Raw genomic sequence first — 20,715 nt, forward strand, 5'->3', positions numbered from 1 at the left:
GGGAAGTGAATGAGAAAACAGTGAGTGCTGAATCCAGTATTCGACTATTTTAGTAAGTATGAATAACTTTTCTCAACATGGGCATACACGTACGCTGTCTAGCAAGGATATACGATCTCACATAGTGTCTTACAATTACAGATAAATTCAGCTGAAGCTGAGGTGGTGAAAAGTGGCAGCAGATTCTTGGAGCAAAGTGACAGAGCTTGATTTTCTTGAGCTTATCTTGCACTTTTGTACAGACCATCAATCACATCCTGCAGTTGAACATTCGTAAAAGATCAGCTACAGTTACATCTATCCATCTATCCCTGCAATGATTTATCCACATTTTTTTTTTTTATGGAAAAGGATATATCCACACTTGGTCCCCCATTTTCCGGAAAAACCCACTAGTTTTCAGTTAGTCATGTCACTTTTGTCTGAGAGCAGATGAGAACTGGTTGTTCTATGTCATTCCATTTGTTACTCTGGAGGAGGAGGAGGAGCAGTTATGCCATTCCATTGTATTCACTAGCTAGATACTGCCTAAACACCCATTTTTAGAGCTCGAAATTGACGTGAATACAAAATAGTACAAACAAGCGATTGAGCGAAAGGCAAACCTGATAATATCTGAGAAACTGGGACCTCTTTTTCTTATACGTGGGCGTAAGAAGATCGCGCTCCATATCGAATGGTGTGGGATCCAGGTGTACAGCTTTGACAAACTCAAAGCCTTTTAACTGTCAATGCAATGGAATAAACTATATTCCCACCAAAATATACATACATACATATATATATAGATGTATATGTATAAAGTTATGAGCTCAGAAGGTGAAAAAATGCTTCATTAATCATGTACCACTTGGACTACTGCTGTTGCCATTATTTTAGTCCGAAGAGCGCATGGCTACCAGCAAAAGCACAACATAGGAAACACTAATGTACCTTCTTTTCTTTGCCAATCTTGCTTAGCTCCTCCAGAATATATGCTTTGGCTGACGGGCTCTCACATAAAGCACTAAAATGCCCAGTTTGCCCATTCTCCTCAGCCCAGCGTTCCGCTGATTCGATATTTGGGTTGACCACAGCAACAAGAAAGGACTCGTAACTGTTTCCATAGATCCATATCTGAATCAAGCGAGACAAGGAATCCCTTCAGCTAGTGACAGAAACTCAAAACTGGAAACTTTAGAACAATGATGACAATCATAAAAGTATAAGGTGTACTCCTGGAGGATATCACTCAAAGTCTTGTACCATGGTTAAGATCACTCAATTCAAGTAAAAATGCCCAAATGGAAAGTTGAAATGTCTACCCTAAAGGAAAACAAGGGAAGCGCATATCCACTTATCTTCAACAGAGAAAGACACTCACCGCATCAATACAGGAGGCAAGGGAATAATTGTTTTCCAGATTTTCCACTGCAACATATTCTCCCTGAGAAAGCTTAAAAATATTTTTCTTGCGGTCAATGATTTTCATGCTCCCATCCAGCTGCCATTCACCAATATCCCCTATCGCAAGATTTCTGTAAGTTTGCATAATAGTCCAACCAAAGAACCATGACAATGTACAACGAGTAATTGAAACAAACTGACTCACCAGTGTGGAACCATCCATCAATCATTACTTCTTCAGTGAGGTCTTCACGCTTGTAGTAGCCTGAGAACAAGCATTTGCCCCTTATACAAATTTCCCCACGTGGTGGAGTGCTTGCTAGGGCATCGTAACCCATTTCAGGAACTGATTCAAGGCACACATCGACAATCGGTAGTGGCGGGCCTACTGTACCAATCATTGCCAATACATCTGGTTGTGCAACAAACGATCCAGCACAGGTCTCTGTCAAACCTGCACAACGTTTGATGGAGTAATCATCCTCGTTAAGTTGAATCGTCTATAACATACATACTCATTTAGTCACCCGCAAGGATAACTAAGCCACTGATACAACAGTGAAACAGACAGGTATCCATGCAACTTCTGCTTGTTGATTTTCTTGTATTCTATACCGCAACTTTTCCTAGTTATTTCATTGAAATACCTGGCATCTATATGGAATACAACATATTTGCCAGAACTCGTGACACAATGTGCAGCTGAAGAAGTCATTAGATTCAGCTATGAAGTGTTTCATACTTCAAGTCAAACAATGGGCTGAAATTAAGACAAATTGCAGATAATGATATAAACTATTTTTGTACCATATCCTTGCAGAACATGAGCACATGTGACAACTCGAAGAAAGGTTTCCACACTGGATGAAAGAGGAGCAGCTCCAGACAATATGAGACGCAGGTTTCCACCTAGACCTTCTTTCACCTATGCAGAAACCAATTTTGCACCATATAGAGCATTGACTATTAAAGAAGAAAAGAAAGAAAATAAAGTGGAGTTCCAATGAAATATTTTTTACCTTGTTGAAAATAATTTTGTCAAATCTGGGTGCTGCATCTACATGTTTATATCCTTTACTCATGTTCCGCAGTTTGCTGCAGATTAAGATATGTTATTTGGAACGTAGCATGAGTAAAAAATATAAGCCTTCTCTTAATTGAGAAATAAGGCAAAGTGTATTGTTGATTTAATTAGGAAATGCAAGCTTCTAGTAAACAAAATACATTTTTAAAGCTCCTTGTAGGATACTCATAAATCATAGGTAACTGCTCTGCGTTTGAACTGAAAGCATCTTGCTCATGAGGTGCAAACAAATATAGGCCATAACAGAGATTTAGGAGAGCCTTACCAATTATTCTCCTTATTATATAGTGAATCAGTGAAAAATGCCCAAAATTTCTAATGTTTTCCACAGCAGTACAGTCTATTCAAATGAAAAAATATTCTACATGTCCAAGCTAGTAATTTAAATTACTTTCTTCCATTTACTGTTGCACAAGAAAAGGATGATTACTTTCTATTACGCTATCAAGATTTTCCTGGAGGACTTGATTTTGCAGCAGGTTCTGAGTCAAAACTTTCTTATGCTACCCGAGTGCTCGGCTAGCATCTATCATCTATCATCTATCACCTTATACTTGTTTTTCCTCAATTAGAATTCAATTCTTTGTTGCTTGTCATTTGTCAAACAAACAGATGTACAGCTTCTGTAACTACTGATGGATCTAAAACACATATGTAAGCATACAAGTACATGTTTGGGCGTGAAAGAAGATCTCATCATAATTGTTTCCTGAATAAAACTCTTACAAGTTTCAGGTTACTGTTACAGATAGGCTTGTATGTATGTTACTATAGGGAGAACACCAGTGAAATATTAAGCTTACTTATCTGCTTAAGTACATACTCGACAAGCATATCTCTTTTTCTGGTGTTGCCAGATAACTGCTTTGTTGTAACACCATCTTTTAGTTTTTTTGCATTTTTTTATTTTCATTTTCTAGTTAGCTTTGCATTGGAAGCTCCCGTTAACTAAAGATATTGAACTGCAAAAAAATTTGGAAACTGATTTATCTTACTATGAGTAGGCAATGTTGAACAGGGTATACTTGAGAAGACCTGCTGAAGAAAGCTTCTCTACCAAACCTGTGGACATAAACAGTTGCACCCATAAGATCTAACTGCTGAAGTGTGACACAAGTCACAACACACTTGTACAAATTGGCACTTGTGATTCATCAATTAATCATGATCCCTACCCCATACTGATTTGCAAGGGTACAACAACTGAAAATGATGCTTAACCTATAACCAAAAATTTGAAGACATGCTAGCTGAAGATCGAAGACTTGGGAAGCTTAATATTGAAGTGAAATCTTGGAAAAATCAGGCATCTTCATGAGATGTAAAAGTACGGTTTACCTGAATATATTCTGTCTAAAACACGAGGAACAGAACAAAATACTGTCGGTGTAAGCTTTCGGATGTCATCCACCAATTGTTTGACGTCCTGAAGATGTGATAGATATATATTACTTGCAATTTCATATGACAAAGCGCTCATCTAGTCTCCAGACTTACCTTATGCCAGAATCCTATGGCAGCTCCTTTGAAGATCAACAACTCCTCAATCACCCGATCAAATATATGTGCTAAGGGAAGATATGACAAATACACATCGCGTTCGCTGAACTGTCATTTATAGTTGAGAATTTAAATGAAAAAGAACATCAGGCATTATCCAATGACGAGTGCACTATGCAAACAGAAGATATAAAATTGCATGTAAGAGCTTATTATTGTAAAGTAGTCACACATGAGTCAAGCACAATTAAGCTAGGAATTTAAGCAGAGTTGAGTATTTAGTAGTTATTATTTAGGGAGTTAGGCCTCTCATTTGTTTGTTTCCTATTCCGAGTGATTGGGTCATTTCTGGGAAGTCCAGAGCTGAAGAGTTTTTGAGTCTGAAGTGCTGAATATAATGAGAGTTTTAAAACATCACAATTCTGTTATCCAAGCTGAATTTGTTTTCCCTGCCCAATGTGCTTCTGTTTAAAATTATCTCAATATTACAATTGTAAAATGAGTTGAAATACCTCACATATAGGCTACTGTATCTGGAGCTAAAAATATGGAATGAGGAAATATCTCAACTTCACCTCTTCATTTATGCTCTCTAGGTGGTGATTTACGCCTGATATAATAGAAAGCACGGCCTCGTTGGATATCATCACTCCTTTTGGGTCACCAGTGGTTCCGCTTGTGTACATAATTGTACAGGTATCTGTCCTTTTCTTTATTGGAAGGTCATATTGCTGGCCCCATCCCTGGAGGAGAAATCACGTATGAAATGAAGTTATAGATCATCAAAATCAATATCAATTTTTAGATGGCTTATTTCTTGTATTTATTCAGCATGGCAGTTAGTATAAACTTCTTGTTTTGAACTTGAAGTTCTACACTGTAGGTTCACCTAGATTAGAAGTTCTACAAGGATAAAGGAATGTAACGTGAAGAGGCAGGTGGAGTGATTATAAGCTAGCAGAAAATAGCCTTTGTCTTCCTGAGGCAAAGTTCCCTTTATGTACATCTATATAGCCAGAAAAGATTTCATAACAAACTCAAGCGATCCAGATTCAAGCCTTGTCAGTAGAAGTTGGAATACTGTTGTTACTAGAGCAATATCATTTATGCTACCTAAGAGGTTTTAGTGCCATTTTCAAGTATGCAGTTGTCCTAATGTTCAAGAGAATATTTTGCAATACTTAATGCCAAATAGACAATAGGATGACACGGTGGGAGAATTTTGATTTGTTCTCATTCTCTGTTGCATCAAAATGCAACAGAGACTAATTTTTGATGACTTCAAAATGCAGTTTGTAGTTATTAGTGAACCAGTCCTGCTAGCCTATAACCCACCAAAAAGCTTACCGCTAGAGCAAGTGACTGAAGAATACATGGAAGTTTTTTTTATATACAAAAGGTCAAATAGACAAAAATGATGGTAGTCCAAGCAAGTAGCTTACCAAAAGCAAAAACTCGTCCCAAGAAAATATTTTCAAGCCAAAAGTTCCAGAAACCTCCTTTTGTTCATTGCTAACCTTCCCAAAGCTCACAACAGCTGCATGATGAATTCAGAGCGTTAATACTTAAACTGACCCAGATCATGAGCTCAGAAAATGATGGTCAATAATGAACTTACTTTTTAGATATTTTCCTGTAGTTGGAAATGTTTTCAACACCTAAGAACAATGCAGTTTGAAAGTGAGTTCACACAAATTTGGTATACATTTAAGAAAAGAGGCGCAGAAAAAAAATGAGGAGGGGAAGAATACCTCAGAGATTTTAGTTTCTTCAACAAAAGCAATTGAAATCTCGGCATGACAAATTATGTACTCAACTGCACCAGCACCTGAAACCACAATCAAGCACATATTAAAGATACCTCAAATCCTAATGGTATTATAATCCATCAACTGATTCATTTTTACACACTCCCTTATCCTTGCCCGGACAACAGTCCACTTAATGGTAGCCAGCAAGAACTAAATCAAATGTAAACTTTGGAGATTTGGTTTGAAGGGAGTCGTGCCCAAAGACTCAAATCTTCTGATGATCTTCATATTCCCCATTTACTTTCATTTCTAGTCAAGTTATCCATCTCCATGAGGTTCATTATAAATTACGGATGACCCATGATTTAATTAATATTGAAGCTCCCAGAACTGGAAAGTATGCATGGTAGTGTGCAAGATTGACAGTTCAAAAATAAGAAAGACTATATCATTAGGATGACTCAACTATCTAGTTTCTTCACTGTAATCAGAAAGAATGATTATGCTTGGAGGACGAATAAGCGAGTAAGACACACAGAAACATTTAATTTGCACTCTGATTACAAATCTTCCCCTCACATTATGGAGAGTGAATAACTTGTACTTATTCATCGATTTGCTCGTAGAACTTTGTCTGGCGATTGTACATCTATACTCTTTTTCAAGCATGCTTCTTTTTGTGTGTGTGTGAGTGCGTGGAAAAGGGAGAATATATTTTTTATTTTTAGTGGTTAAAAACTTACCTAACGTATCATACAGAGGCACACAGTAAAGGCCATGAGCATTGCATGCCTGCAAGAGTCGAAAACATTTTACTTTACATATGTAATGGGACTGTAAACCAAGATTTGTTCTAACTATAACAGTATGATTCCACTCTTTCCATCTTTTCCTGCCTGTCCTTTCTAAGCAGTTGCAAAGATTGTTGGAACATAAACCAATACGTATCTATACTGCTTCGTATGGGTCAAGGAGCTGCTGATTGCAGAACTAGAGCTAGACCTCGAAAGTATAAGAATCTAAATAACTCAAAACAGGCTAGATGTGTGTGAGCAGAAAAGTTGTGCAATAAGCACATGTTGATTCAGAATGCAACAATCCTACAGGATGGACCCTGAGTGACATGGGAAAGTAACTTTGATGTTTTCCAGAATTTACACCTCGCAATGCCACTTACCTGCATACTTACGACCCATTTTGGGCAATTGGCACCATAAATTCCGCATTTATCACCCTGGACATGAAACAATCAAATTGTAAAAAGAAAAAGGAAAATTATTATAATCATGATGGGACTTTCAAGAAAATGCTCCAGGCAGCTGCATAAAAGAAGTAGATAGAATGACTTTTAAAAGAAGTTCTCAAACAGAAAGGAAGTATTAAACCAATACAGAAATATTGATCCCGCGAATTTTAATGCTGCTACCGATCGAGTACTAAGTAGCCAATACAAAGTAATCTCTGATTTTTTTACATGAACTTTGTTACCGGTGCTATAGGTGTATTAAAACACCTGAAGTAATCCATTTAGCATAAAATGCTAATAGCCATTAAACACTGAAAGAAGCCACATGCCAGGAACTTACTTGCACGACACCACAAGTGCGAATGGAATTTCCCACCTCCAATACCAAGTCATACACTTGTTTGTAAGTCAACCACGAGTATTCACCAGCCTGCAAAAACAGCATTCAAGGCATAAAGGAACAAGGGATGGAGAAGCACATAATTAAGAGTGAAGGTGGTGAAGCATTGTAGTAGGAATAATACCTTGCCTTTTACCATCTCACGCTCCCCCAGCATCCGATTGTTGGGATACTCTTTCACAGACTCGCTGCCCACCAAAAACACAAGACCTTTTTTACAACCCAACAACTTCACTGAACAAAGATCATATATGGGCACTACTTTTTATTAGCAAGGACCATTTGAAGTAGCGGTGGTAAGTAGTACGAACGTAGTTGTACCTTTCGAGACAGAAATCCAAAGAAATAAATTTTACCATTGGTTGTTTTTTTTTTGGGTTGCTCTATGCAAGAAGGCATGCAGTTTGATGAGTGCTAATTAGGAAGAATATTCAAACTCACAAGAAAATATCCCAACAAGAGTGGAGGCCCGGAGGAAGAGGCTTAACTCCATCTTTTGCTAATACATTTCGATAAACCGGACCTCTTGATGCTCTGCCATTTTCACCTTCTTTTGCTTCCTCAATCTTCACAATGAATTTTTCTGCTGCCATTATTCAACTCTTTGAGCAGCACCTACTGATATCAAAATTCTTGTCTATATTGTTCCCAATTCTGCATTATATATAGAGAGAAAGATTTAGATGCCAAACTATATAATTTCGTGTGTAACTTGTAGCGGTGGGAGTGGTAGCTTTTGGTGGCCAAATTTGAGAGACTAAATTGCTTTGGCTGAGTGCAAAAGCCAACGGCTTGTAACGCTCTTGTTTTTTTTTTTTTTGGACTAACTTGTTGACCAATCAAGACACTTTCCCAATCAATTACACTTTTAAGGAGTAACGAGCCATTGGTCAAGCCAAACCGCATATTATTAGTCAATTACCAGTTGACCAATATCCTACTTACGGAAGAAATTGTACGTGTAATAATAACGTACACTTTGCCGACCAAAAAATTTAATATAGCGTAATAATTGATTGGATCGTTACTCCTTAAAAATGTAATTGATTGGGAAAGTGTCTACAAAATAATTATGATACAATGATGCTATATCTTTGAAAACAAGAGACACAATTTTATTTTATATTTGACTATATTATTTATTTATGTAAAAGTATGACAAAATGGAATTAAATCTTCTATTAATATTTATATGTTCATTATATATTTTTTTAAGTACAATAATTAGTATGTAAAAGCATTTTATTAGATATTTTACGTATATTAAAATTGCTATTTTATATTTAAAAATATTAAATAAATGCCCATCGATTTAACCAGTGGTACACAGATTGAATCAATGATCCATTGATCCGGTCCGTTGCTAGGTTTAATAACTATGAAGTATGTATGTATGTTAAATTTTTCTTTCCCAACTTAATTCCGATCATTTTAGGCAAAGAGTATAAATAAAGTGATCCATTCAACATTTCAAATGTTTTGATTACACTCTTTTATCTAAGGGAAATACCCACCAATTACATTCTTTTTCTGGGTCTGTCTAATCGTGTTTGAAAGTTGTCGTATGATTTGCAGTTAGAAATAAAGGGTATTTCCCCGCAACGGATCTTCTGTCTCACACCCTGTGTCACTCTCTGTCCCACTTTTTATTATATTGCTATTTCTCTTACATAAATAACATGTTTTAATTCTTTTTTGCTTCCTTAAGATCCAATAACTATTAATTAAGTAAAAAATAAATATAACAGCTTCAAAAAAGCAATATATAATAGAAAATTAAAAAATACAGCAAAAAATTCATAAAAAATCTCATTTTTTATGCATTTTGATTTTTTGAGTTTGTTAAATTTTGTGTATTACTCAATTAATAGTTATTGGATCTTAAGGAAGCAAAAAAGAATTAAAACATGTTATTTATGTAAGAGAAATAGCAATATAATAAAAAGTGGGACAGAGAGTGACACAGGGTGTGGGACAGAAGATCCGTTGCGGGGAAATACCCTTTATTTTCTAACTGCAAATCATACGACAACTTTCAAACACGATTAGACAGACCCAGAAAAAGAAAAAAGAGTGCATGGGGATGGGGCTATTAAAAACCACTATCAAACTAACTATCATATACTGATATGAAGAGATCATCTTATGCAAGAAGCCAAGAACTAGAGGATTGGTGGTATTTTGCTTGCTTATAGCAAGCAATTTTGCCACGCTAAGTAGAGAAAAGAAGTTCGGGTGGTTGTTATGTTAGGTGACCCTTCCTTGAGCGGAAGCATTGTAATTTGCAGATTAGATTAAGGTGGATAATCTAATTCTCTCTACCTTGATCACTAACAGTATTTACATTACTGCCCACCGAAATCCTAAATTGATTCTGGGGAAAACCAACCTAAAATAGATAACATCAACACGTGTTCGGGAGGAGGATGAATTCCTACTTCCTAGAGAAGTCAATCTATGCACTCATTTATTCATCAAACAGCTGATATTGTTTTGTGATCTCAAAACACTTTCAAATTGAAAGCAATCGATAGTGTTTTTCTTCTTTAATTAAATTAAAGATTCTGTAACTCCTTTATAGGATGCATGGTAAATAATCTCAACACATTAACGGTAAACCAGCCCAAACAAGATTTAAAGATTCTGTAACTAGTTGTTGATCTGTTGATCAAGAAGTGTGTTTACCAATGATGGTACCTAAGACTGCTATATATATATATATATATATATATTATATATATATCTGCTGCTGAAGCTCAAATTCTGCAACAGAATCCGCTGAAAGCAACAAGTGGTTTTCGAGTTGATCATGACGTCCATTTTCATTTTTCAGCTAACAAATGCATCATTTGATTTGAAACAATTTAAAACCTTTGAGTATTGGTTTTCTCACAACTGTTCTCAGCAGCAAGCGTATCAGGGTCTTGTTCACTCATGGATTATGTTCAAGCTAGCACCTATTCCCCAAAAATGTGGGGTGTCAACTTTTATGCTGCTCCTATTTCTCCCATAGATTATTATACGCGTTGTTCCAGATGGTAATTGAGGTCCAGCTAGCTACCATGTTATACCAATTTAGCAAACTTATCTCATTTTTCGCTGCGAATTGAATTATTGCAAGATGTGGTCTTCTACTGTTGAGTTTGCAGATCAGCAGATTTATGGACCAGTATGCAGATCATATGCAATGGAATGAGTCCAAGTAATGACTTGTATCCATGTTTTTATTATCAATTTGATGAGATACCATGTTTAACTGTCATGAGAAATTAAGCATGATTAGAACAGCTATCTTTCATTTATAATGAAAGTACATTTGTCTTTTGGTAGCCTGATTAAAAAGGGTAGTTCCATAAAAATTCTGGATAAACGGGGCGCAAGTGAAAAGTAACTTTATTCAACTAGTAACGAGTAAGCCATCACAGAAGTTGTCCTTCAGCAGAGCAGCTCCGGTGCAGTAAATCAGAACTCAGAAGCCCTACAAGAATATGTCAAATGAATATTATGTCACGCTTAACACACACACAGAGGTTGGTTCAAGGGGGGGTTGACTTACATGGAGCAATCGTAGTTGGAATCAATAGCAGGAAAGTTTCTGCTGATTCCACAAGCTGTGGGGAGCCCAGCAATGCGAGGGGTGTCAACCTTTCCCATTTCTGGCAAATCTGCTTTGATGCAGTTGCAGACTGCTACAAGGTCTGGTTTGGACGGTGCATAATCAAGAACCCTTTGTACACCTTCACAGCAACCACTGCTTGGTTCACCGACTTCGTCTGTTACGTATGGCAAGCAAGGCACCAGGTTATCATTAACAGACATGCAAGAAACTGCAGCAACAGCTGCTGGCCTTGAAGCCAAAATAATGGCTCCCACTGTTGCAATCAAAACCAGCGCGATCAACCTTGCCATTTCTGAAAATGGTGACTCCTCTGGATCGCAGATCAACACTTTGTGTATATCAAGTGTGTTGTTTGCAAATCAGAAAAATTTCGTTGAGAAATAAGATTGCCTAGTGGCAGGTGGGATATATAGTTGCTGGTTCCATAAAATTAGGTGCATCATTTACTTGTAGCTTTCTTAGTCATTGCCATGCCATTGCCATGATGATCAGTGTGTTCGAACGGAGACGCAGAGACAAGGCGCGCGTTCCCTATTGCACGTACTGTAAAGCATGAAACTCTGCGGCACTAAAATGCCCATAGTGCTTATTGGTGACTGGAAAACGACCAAAATTTATTGCGGACTCCTAGCACAGCAATGCTCGTTCAAACAAAAAAACTCACAATAAAAATATATCCAAAAAATTACTAATAGAGAAAATGTTAGATATGTTGAAGTTTAAGAATCAGTAAAAGGACCAGATTCCACAGATTTTGCCAAGCTCAAATTTACATTGAGATTATCCAAGTGAGAGTGACAGACGGCATTAATAAGTTTACATCATATGAAATTAGAAATGTCTTTTCTGTAGTATATGCCAACAGACTTTACGAATATCTACACACAGCTATCAATTCATAACATTACTTGAAAACATAAATAATAATAACTTTATATATTCACATTTCATACTGTTGGAAAATAAGGCCCAGAGTTCCAATTATAGCCCTTACATGTCCCCTGCTTGCCAAGTCGGAGGTAAACAGAACCCTGTGCCCGAACACCACCAGAAAAGCTGTCTAATTGCCGTCATTGTCTTTGTTTACCTCTTCCCTCTCTTTCACTCTCATCTCGACGGCTATTCTCCAAAATGATCAACCGTAACCCCAAAAAAAAGAGATATACATCAAGGATGATTTGATACATCATTCAAGTTAATTACTTTGTAAATACAGAAAGCTTAGCAATTAATATATTTACACACAGTAAGGCGATTCCATGTCAGAATTTGGCATCACCGGTCCTTTTACTGTACAACGAGCTTCCAGCTGTAACTTCAGTATGATGAGAGACAGGTGGTGAAAGCGGCTGGAAATTTGTGTTCCCTATAAACCAGTACAGAGCCCATTTCAAGTTGCACAGGGTGTACTTGAGAGCTTTAGTCCAATTCTCCTGTTTATTGAAGCTTTGTGTAATTGAATAACTCTCCACTTTGTCATTTTCTATCCTGCAAATAATGCAGTGATTGTAAGCCAATATTATGATTCGAGAAAACATCCCCAGCAAACGAAATTCGAAGTTCTTGCTCCAAACACAATTACCAACTTCTCAAGGTACCAGAATACTAAACGAACTGCTTCATAAATTGACCATTTACACCTTTACAAGGATATAACTGGGTAGTCAGGTCAGAATCCAACATTTGATTGACTTACAAATACTTTTGTTTTGTTGTTTGTTCCTTCCTTCTACGGTCCAGAAAACAAGGCAATCGGGAAGCCACGCAACAATGAGAAAACTGCAGATTTGCATTAGCTCCTCTAAAACAAGCAAAAGAAGTGACTCCTACTAAACAAACTTGAAAAATCTGCATACATACTTCTGTCCTAAAAGATTTTTCTTTAAAAGGAAAAAGGGCAGAAATTGATCTCAATGCCAATTTGGAAGGTTTGTTTGCAGAAAATTTTTTTTCTAGTTTAGGTAGTGTAAGTGAATAAGTATGCTTCGAAAGAGCTTATAGCTGAAACATACAGAATCAGATTACAACAATCCCACAGAAACAATCCCCAAACCCAAGCTACTCTGGATGCCCGCCTGATATTAGATCCTCTAAATAGATTAACTATGCTCCATGGATGACTTGCTAAGTCTGGAGGTGCAAATAGCATATCAAGTAAAGATGAACTGGTTAAATTGTATATTGGCCCTTATTGCCAAAGTACCAAACCATCTATTGCAAGGTTTTTTTCTTTGGTAGAGCCACAAAAACTAAAATTTGAACCCTAAAACACTATTGTCAGGACAGCATTATCAGAAAATCAAGAACTTCACATTTTGTGCCTTATAAATCACAAATCCTTTTCCTTTTGTTATACAGCAGCAAAACTACCCAAATTATATATAGTACAGAGGCCATTTCTAAACTGTAAAAAAAGACAAGATTCAACCTGCAGTAGTTTCACCCTTTATCCTAAAGCTTGACAATAGCTTATAAATGTGTGTGTGTGTGTGTGTGTTTTTTTTTGGGGGGTGGGAAAAGCAGAGACAGATAGACATAAAAGATTTCAATCAACCGAAGACTTACTTGTAAGGTAGCTTGAAACGTTTCTCAGGAGGAATGTCGTTCTCTTTATCCTTGGCATTTGCAAACTCAGCAAAATCCTTAAGGCACGTCAAGAACAGTGTCATTGCCTTGTCATAGCGTGTACTCCAGAATAAATTAACTGGACCAAAGCTGAGAAACATTCATATCAGATGCATGAAGAGACATGTGAATCAGAAGATGACTAGGTGAATATGTCTAACCAGAAGCTGACACATTAAAGCTGGGAACTACTAAATATAGACGCATGAAAAGAGATGCATATCAAGTAAGGACAAATAAGGAATAACATTTCCCCTACACGAATTACAGGCATTAAAAGACTCCATCAATTTAGTCCAATACCACCCACCAGGTCACTGGAATTTTTGTCGTACTCCTTCAAAGAGCCATAAGCAATTGGCACTGAGAGAAGTTCCAGGCATGCCAAAATGGAAAACTTAAGCTGAAGTGGTGCACCACCATCTTGAAAATACCCATGCCCTCCCCAACATGCATCAAAATGAATGTCCTTCTTTTTGGCAAACTAACTTGAACATGTCTATTAGAGCCTTCATCACCTTCACTCAAACTGTAATCTCAAAGAAGCCAGTAAAGTTCAAGCGACCGTTATCAACTTACAGTTCATAGGTATTGTTGCCTGTGTCCATGATGCGAGGATAACTACCCATGGGCAGAATTTTTATCCGATATCTGAAAACCAACAGGTTAAGGACAGCATTATAAAGTAGGACAATTTAGACAACCATGATTTATCGGCCTCCAAAGCAGAAAGAATTGTAAAATCTTATATATTCCTAGATAAGGAGTACTACAAACGCAGCAAAGCTTTATCACCAATGAACTACTAATAAAAGGATACTGAAACTTTGGCCGATAATACTGAGCCATTGTATGAAGGAGAAGGCAAGCTTGACCCCAAGCAGCATTTATCTCATCCCACTCAACCTAAAATATAAAAAGGTAAATGAAAGTTCCTTATAAGAAATTTTCACACAAGTATACAGCAGGTAAATGGTCGATATGAACTGACTAGCCAAAGATGAATAAATAAATAAATTATAAAAAGAACTACATGACACGACATCCTCGTGAAGGATACAAAACTCAATGACATGAACCAATAACTGGATATTTGCAACATGACCACAATGCTGCAATGCATGGTAATTTCTTTTATCTGCTCTAGTGAATAACTTGAAAACCATACAGGGACCTTGTATGGGTACTTCAGCCACATATGCTTGCTGTTCATAAAAAAAATAGGATAGCGAAAATGTCTGCGTGGATCTTCTGTAACACTCTTGGTTTCCACTCTCCTTACTTAGATAATTTCCTAATATGTGCTTTAAATAATAATATCAAAGGGTACTTAAGTTAAATTCAAAAGGTGGACACATGGCACCATAACAATGACTTAAAAGGATGGGGAATGCAGAATTAGAAAAGAAGATCCTTAGCCCAAAACATAATGATCATAATGATTTATCAAGTGGCTCCAAATATGGTGCTTCATGAGACCAGTTCTATAAAAATGATGAGCAAAGGAAAGAGCAGATTCACTTATTCAAGGGAGCTCCATTCACATACAGGACACTTTGGAAGTCTCCCCAAGCGAAAGTTGTTGATCGTTCCAAAATCTTCATCATATCCAATTGGGAAAGCATCAGTTAGCACATTAGTACGCTTCAACAAGTCTAGATGAGCTTGTGAAACTTCAATTTTTGCCAAAATTGCATCTCTTTCTTCCTGTAGAGAAAGAAGTATCATCAAGCAAAAGGAAAAATTAAAATGAGAAAAGCAACAATAGCTTGGTCCAATAACTTCAGCAAAATGCCACACTAAAAAACCTGAAACACCATGCAGACATAGGTACAACAATATTACAGAAAAGATGACCAGGAAATAGTAACCCTAACAAACCTGATGTGAAATCAACTTGAACTGAAAATTATTGAATTCCTGCCAATACCTACATAAGGAAAAGGCGCAGAACTTTAATAGCACAAGTTAAAATGTAATGATGAAAGAAAAGGCAGGAATAATAAAACAAAACAAAAATCAGTAACCTAAAACAGAATTTATCACCATGACAGTACTTGTATTAGAACAATTTGCGAATACAATTCCTTTAAATAACATAGATTCTTGTCTGGCTTACCGCTCCTCCAACTCTTTGAAGCGACTTGACTTTAACTCCAATTCTTTCAATTGAGCAGTAACTTCTGCACATTGTTTTTCTGTTTCGTCAATGGCTGCTTCAAGCTTTTGTTCTTCTTCCACTATCTTAAAAATAGAACACAAGTATGAAAGTGGAAACTACTAACCCAGAGGGAGAACAAGAATAAACTAGAAACAGCACATTCATAAACTTAAAGAAGCAAAACCAAAGAACACCAACAGTCTATCAAAAGTACTTTGCCCAGAAAATCATTTCCAAAACACAAACAGATAATAGTAAATTACATCTTTTTCACCATAGTAAATTCGGTAGCATTATCTTGGTCTCTGTGGATGTATACAAGGGACACACACGCACAAACAGAGAAATGTCATGATTCAGGGTTTAGTTCTTTCTGTTCTTTATGCCAAGGAAACTAGTTATTCATTTAATAATTGATCTCAAGTATGCACCTTAAGTTTCTCCTTAAGAAAATCAGCCTCGCCAAGAACCTTTCTCTCCTCCCCCTCCAGTTGCTTCAGACAGGCTTCATATGCATTTATGTCCCTGTTCACATCTTCAACCTCTTTATCAAGCTTATCGGACAGTATTCGCATGCACTCCAGACACAAAGGTTGTTCAACCTGGGAAATAGAAGACAGAGCCCATGACAGATCAATCAAAATAAAGATCAACATGAGATTAAAAAACATAGCCGTCATTTGTTGATTTCCATACGTAAGTTCATTTGCCATCAACAATCTGGTTGACATAGCTACCTGTGTCTGTGTTGTGGCAATGTCAAATGCACGTTTCAGGACAGTTATGGTGGTGTGGAAGCCAGAATTATTTGGCTGAGGAGGAATATTAGTTTGGCCACCTTCAGGTGATGGTAGATGAGTTCCAACTCCATCAGAAGCAGACTCTGATTTATAAACTGAAGCCGCAGGTGGAGGCAAAACTACAAATGATTCTTCCATTGCCCTGACTGACTGACTAGCCTCAGGTTGAACGGCTCCAGCTCGGGGCCGAGGAGGCACCCCTGGAGTCTGACTTTTTTGCTTTGGCAGCACAACATATGAATGATCCATACGGGTTGAAGCTAAAACACTACCAGCCCCATGCACAGACGACCCCTGCATCCCTGCACATTCACTTGAAATCATAAAAAAGCTGGATCCTGTGTCACTTAACTAATGCCCCACCTTCAAGGATTATTGATTGTACCGTCTCAAATCCTTTTGCTTTATTGTCCATGTTCTCTACTTTGTAAAATTTTTAGAAAACTGAAAACCTAAATGATGCACATAAATTTGTATAACAGTACAGTTTATTTAAAATTCCTGAAACGGAGTTATAAAACTTTCCAAAAATCAGAGATGTTTGGCAACCCAGTGATTACATAATTTGCTGCCAAGTTTCCAACAATGCACAAATTACAAGTAAGACAACCATTGAAAGGAAACTCTCTAACACCACAAGATTTGAAAATATACACCAGAGCAAGGATAAAAACAAACTGTATCATCAGCAAGGCAACTCAATAGAGTGAAAGGCCACATAAAACTGCTGATACAAAAAACCAAAGAATAGTATAAGCACATTTTTTTTTCTTTTCTGCAAACCTCAGCCAGAAGCATCATGAAAGGCCCGAAACTAATCTCTCATTTAACTTGACGACTTTAACTGAATTTATGGTGGGGACTTAGTCAGTGAAGTTGTTCAATGGTGCCGTTACACTGATGCCACTTTGAAAAACTTTCACGGAATAAGAAAATCAAAACAGAGCTAGCAGGCTAGGAAAAATACCAAAAAATTCTCCAGCACTTCCACTGCCTAACATTTAATAATGCTAACTTCAATATCATCTATACGATGGAGTATCCAATAAGAAAAAGTTCATATTTTCATTTCATTAATGTTTTGTTACAAAAAGAGTAACATAACATAAATTAATAAGGAATAAAAGATCATTAGCGATATTAACCATCCACGTTTGAACAGTCCCCACTTTTACTCGACAAGTCCATTAACCTCTCTTAAAGGCTTCATTCATCAGTCCCTAAATACAGTTGATCGTTCACTTCAGAACGAATTTAAACCACGAGAATCCTTTGACAAATCAATCGATACGTTCTTATGCCAAAATAACAGTTGCAATCTGAATCACAATCTTTAAAGAACTAGTGAAACCTATCACCCCACCCCAAGAAAAATTATAACTTGAACATCATAGTGTTCCAATTGGCATTATATATGCCAATTAAAAGTAGCAAAATTTAGTAATCTTAGGCATGAACCCAAGTAATAAAAACCCAACAAAAAAAAAAAAAGTTCTCGTCATTGTTAATTGGAATAGAACGAGTAACATTAAAAAAAAATTTTGGGAATCAGGAAAAGAGAGAGTGAGAGTGAAAAACCTAACCGGAACGAGAAGCGTCGGAGGATGGGAAATACTTGTCGGCATAAGAGTCGACGCCGACGAAGCAGAGGTAGTTGTGGCAATTCTGGCAAAGGTATCTGGGGAGATTCGGGTCGACGGGTAAGGTCCGACCCTTATCTCCCATGTTGCTGTTGCCGCCGCTGCTGCTATTGTTCTTCATGTTTTACTCCCTGATTTGGGTTTTCCTTGTCATCAAAGGCACGCCAATGTATACACAGAATGCGTGCATTTGGAGAATCAGAGAATTTGAGAGCCCCCCAAACAAAAATTAAAGATACAGAGGCGGTCAAAATAGCACTACCAGTCTCTAGTCTACTACTACTTCCCAATGCATAATTTATTAATACCCTTTTCCTGCTCAGCACTTGTGGGGACCGCTCTGGTGGCCGAAGAGAATGGGCTTTTCTAGTTGAGATGCAAAGCAGGCTTAGGGCTTCTGAATATGGGCTTGATGGCTGTCTTATGGGACAAACGGGTAAGGTTGCCCGTGCACCCAAACCCACTTCGAACACCGTCCACTTTCAATAAATTTCAAACTTTGCACTCACTTGGCAATGTGAAATAGTGGTGCAAATTCGTGGATCCTTTCCTGCTTGAATTCGGTTATACATTCAAGTGTCTATTATGGGAAATTTTTCTTACGAGTATTAGGGATGGACAAAATTAATTGCTAACCTGAAAATTTGTCATATTCGATTCGATCCGATCCGATCTGATATTAGGATGTCCGATCCGTATTATTTAATCGAGGGTCGAGTTAGGATTACATAATTAAAAATTAGGATTACATAATTAAAAATTCATGATTGCCCAATCCATTCTCATATATTTTTTTATTTTTTGCACATACTATAAAATACCCACAAATACCACCATAGCTGAGGACAAGAAAAGATCACCGCAGGTGAGGTCAGACGAAAAACCTTTCCCATTGTTTTGAAATGACCGAGAACCAGGTCTTGGCATAGCGGCCGCAATTACATTGCATGCATTCATTGTTGCTCTTAAAAATGCCATGGAAGATGAAGCTATCACGGAGGCTGCTTCGTTGTCGAGGCAATCAATCTCCAGGTGTTGAGAACGATAAAGACTCGGAGGACAACCAAGAAAGGTACTCGAAATTCTTGTAAAAGCTACCCACAAAAGGAGAAGACGAGAGATTCAAGGTCAAGAGCCGGCTTGGAAGGCAATCGTTGGGATCGTAGAGTTGTACGTGCTGCGAAAGATAGTTGATGTTGCGGACCAAGAAGTCTCCAGAATTAGGAAGCGTAAGAGAGAATTGCAAGTTAGGTCGTTGAATCCAGGATAGCCACAACCTTGAGGAGGATGCTGCAACACTAATTCATTGAATTGGAGCATTGTTACTGCCGCAGAAGGAGACTGAACATAAATCTTTTTTAGCAATCCCATAAGTATTAAAAAGCGGGCAAAGAAAGAGGAGGAGTATCAGGAGTTTCAAGATGCCCATAAGTATTGGGAAGCTAAAAATATATTCAGGGATAAGGAAGTGAGCTGAAACTCATGAAACCCTTCCTAGTGAACATGTTTTGTGGAAGATTTTGGTTCGAGAAAAGATTAGAGCAGCCTAAGTCAACAGCCTTAATTTAGGATGATTTTATTCTGGAAAACACGAGACAAGTAGCCACTTTCTTATCAAGATAATGAAGGTCGGTTTTCTATTTGCTTCTCATTGTCTAGCAACCTCATGAAATTGAATTGGTTGAATCAATTCTCTCTCAAAGAAGAAAAAAAGAAAGGAAAAAAAAAAAAAACAACCGCAACAATCAAACCAGTGCGAGTACTTTTAAAAATTAAATCTCAATATTTCAAAACCTTTTTAATACAAATTAATCTAATTTAGAACCACCATTGCAATAGTTCTAACTTTTAAAAATATTAAGATCTAAGAAGTAGAGAATAAATTTTACCTTTACAACAAATCATAACCAACAATTATTAATCCAATTAAAAAATCCTTATGTAAATTAATGACATTTTACAAAAATTTTTCTTGATAATAGATAAAATACGACAAATTTTACATCCTTGGTCATTCTTTCTATTTCAATCATCGATTTCCTTATTTATTTCTCTGTCACTGCAAACTTCTTCATTTCCTTTTAGTTTGACATATAATCTGTTCTCCCTATCGATTTTGCAATTTCAATTTGCTAATATTCATAATACAGATAATAAAAAAGAGGGTATAACAGTAAAATATCTAGAAATGAGAGGAGCGGAAATAAACTCGAGATAGAGAAATAGGATTTTTTTTTTTGTTGGTTTTGTAAATGTATTGCCTTAAACTGTGAATTGTCAACCAAGTGGAGGGCATTATAGGAATTGCAAACGCTCCTATAAGTAAAATACTTTTGGGATGACTGATAGAACTACGATGTCGTTTAAGGATGAGTCAGTAACCCCAAAAAAGTGACCGAAGGTAAAATCATAGCGTCGGCGATTTTCCACATCCTGCGGCGGCATAGGCAGAAACGACACCGTTTTCTGAATTGAAGTCTACTATAAAAAAGGAAAAAAAAGA

At 37.0% G+C, this 20,715-nt stretch overlaps 3 protein-coding genes across 11 annotated transcripts; all 3 read right to left on the minus strand.

Annotated features, from left to right (window-relative positions):
* Positions 1-21: 21 nt before the first annotated feature.
* LOC113733300 (long chain acyl-CoA synthetase 4) lies at positions 22-8,000 on the minus strand. The gene is made up of 19 exons (XM_027259610.2): positions 7,809-8,000; positions 7,492-7,555; positions 7,308-7,397; positions 6,899-6,955; positions 6,465-6,513; positions 5,722-5,798; positions 5,589-5,628; positions 5,413-5,507; positions 4,546-4,713; positions 3,968-4,078; positions 3,809-3,896; positions 3,466-3,532; positions 2,406-2,481; positions 2,194-2,311; positions 1,592-1,840; positions 1,364-1,503; positions 934-1,116; positions 606-725; positions 22-257 (listed from the first exon to the last, which is right to left on the minus strand). Exons 1-19 carry the CDS (start codon positions 7,958-7,960, stop codon positions 222-224), a joined length of 1,980 nt encoding a protein of 659 aa, XP_027115411.2. The 5' UTR covers positions 7,961-8,000; the 3' UTR covers positions 22-221.
* Positions 8,001-10,643: 2,643 nt separating this feature from the next.
* LOC113733302 (non-specific lipid-transfer protein A) lies at positions 10,644-11,595 on the minus strand. Its single transcript, XM_027259614.2, has 2 exons — positions 10,924-11,595; positions 10,644-10,845 (listed from the first exon to the last, which is right to left on the minus strand). The coding sequence occupies exons 1-2, from the start codon at positions 11,274-11,276 to the stop codon at positions 10,830-10,832; spliced, it is 369 nt and encodes a 122-aa protein (XP_027115415.2). The 5' UTR covers positions 11,277-11,595; the 3' UTR covers positions 10,644-10,829.
* Positions 11,596-11,894: 299 nt separating this feature from the next.
* On the minus strand, positions 11,895-18,496 carry LOC140035461 (beclin-1-like protein). Of its 9 annotated transcripts, none has more exons than XM_072076643.1 (11): positions 18,156-18,495; positions 16,510-16,874; positions 16,204-16,374; positions 15,731-15,855; positions 15,493-15,541; positions 15,160-15,318; positions 14,432-14,517; positions 14,191-14,262; positions 13,552-13,701; positions 12,234-12,474; positions 11,895-12,127 (listed from the first exon to the last, which is right to left on the minus strand). In XM_072076643.1, the coding sequence occupies exons 1-10, from the start codon at positions 18,331-18,333 to the stop codon at positions 12,249-12,251; spliced, it is 1,581 nt and encodes a 526-aa protein (XP_071932744.1). In that variant the 5' UTR covers positions 18,334-18,495; the 3' UTR covers positions 11,895-12,127; positions 12,234-12,248. The 9 variants fall into 9 exon arrangements, 8 of the variants coding, with proteins under 8 accessions (XP_071932744.1, XP_071932742.1, XP_071932743.1 ...); XM_072076641.1 differs by having other exon boundaries at positions 11,895-12,105; positions 12,232-12,474; XM_072076642.1 differs by having other exon boundaries at positions 11,895-12,105; positions 12,228-12,474.
* Between the last annotated feature and the right edge of the window lie 2,219 nt (positions 18,497-20,715).

The sequence above is a fragment of the Coffea arabica genome, chromosome 2c (assembly GCF_036785885.1).
Source record: "Coffea arabica cultivar ET-39 chromosome 2c, Coffea Arabica ET-39 HiFi, whole genome shotgun sequence".
NCBI classification, from domain to species: domain Eukaryota; kingdom Viridiplantae; phylum Streptophyta; class Magnoliopsida; order Gentianales; family Rubiaceae; genus Coffea; species Coffea arabica.

Excerpts from the sequence above, each read along its gene's own strand:
- LOC113733302 (XM_027259614.2), bottom strand. The coding sequence starts at position 11,276 with ATGGCAAGGTTGATCGCGCTGGTTTTGATTGCAACAGTGGGAGCCATT.
- LOC113733300 (XM_027259610.2), bottom strand. The coding sequence starts at position 7,960 with ATGGCAGCAGAAAAATTCATTGTGAAGATTGAGGAAGCAAAAGAAGGT. Across the intron at positions 4,079-4,545 it reads TAGAGAGCATAAATGAAGAG|TTCAGCGAACGCGATGTGTA; the intron begins GTGAAGTTGAGA and ends TATAAATGACAG. Across the intron at positions 1,504-1,591 it reads TGATGGATGGTTCCACACTG|GGGATATTGGTGAATGGCAG; the intron begins GTGAGTCAGTTT and ends ATCTTGCGATAG.
- LOC140035461 (XM_072076643.1), bottom strand. The coding sequence starts at position 18,333 with ATGAAGAACAATAGCAGCAGCGGCGGCAACAGCAACATGGGAGATAAG. Across the intron at positions 15,542-15,730 it reads TTCAAAGAGTTGGAGGAGCG|GTATTGGCAGGAATTCAATA; the intron begins GTAAGCCAGACA and ends TTCCTTATGTAG. Across the intron at positions 14,518-15,159 it reads GGAGACTTCCAAAGTGTCCT|GTTGAGTGGGATGAGATAAA; the intron begins GTATGTGAATGG and ends TTTATATTTTAG.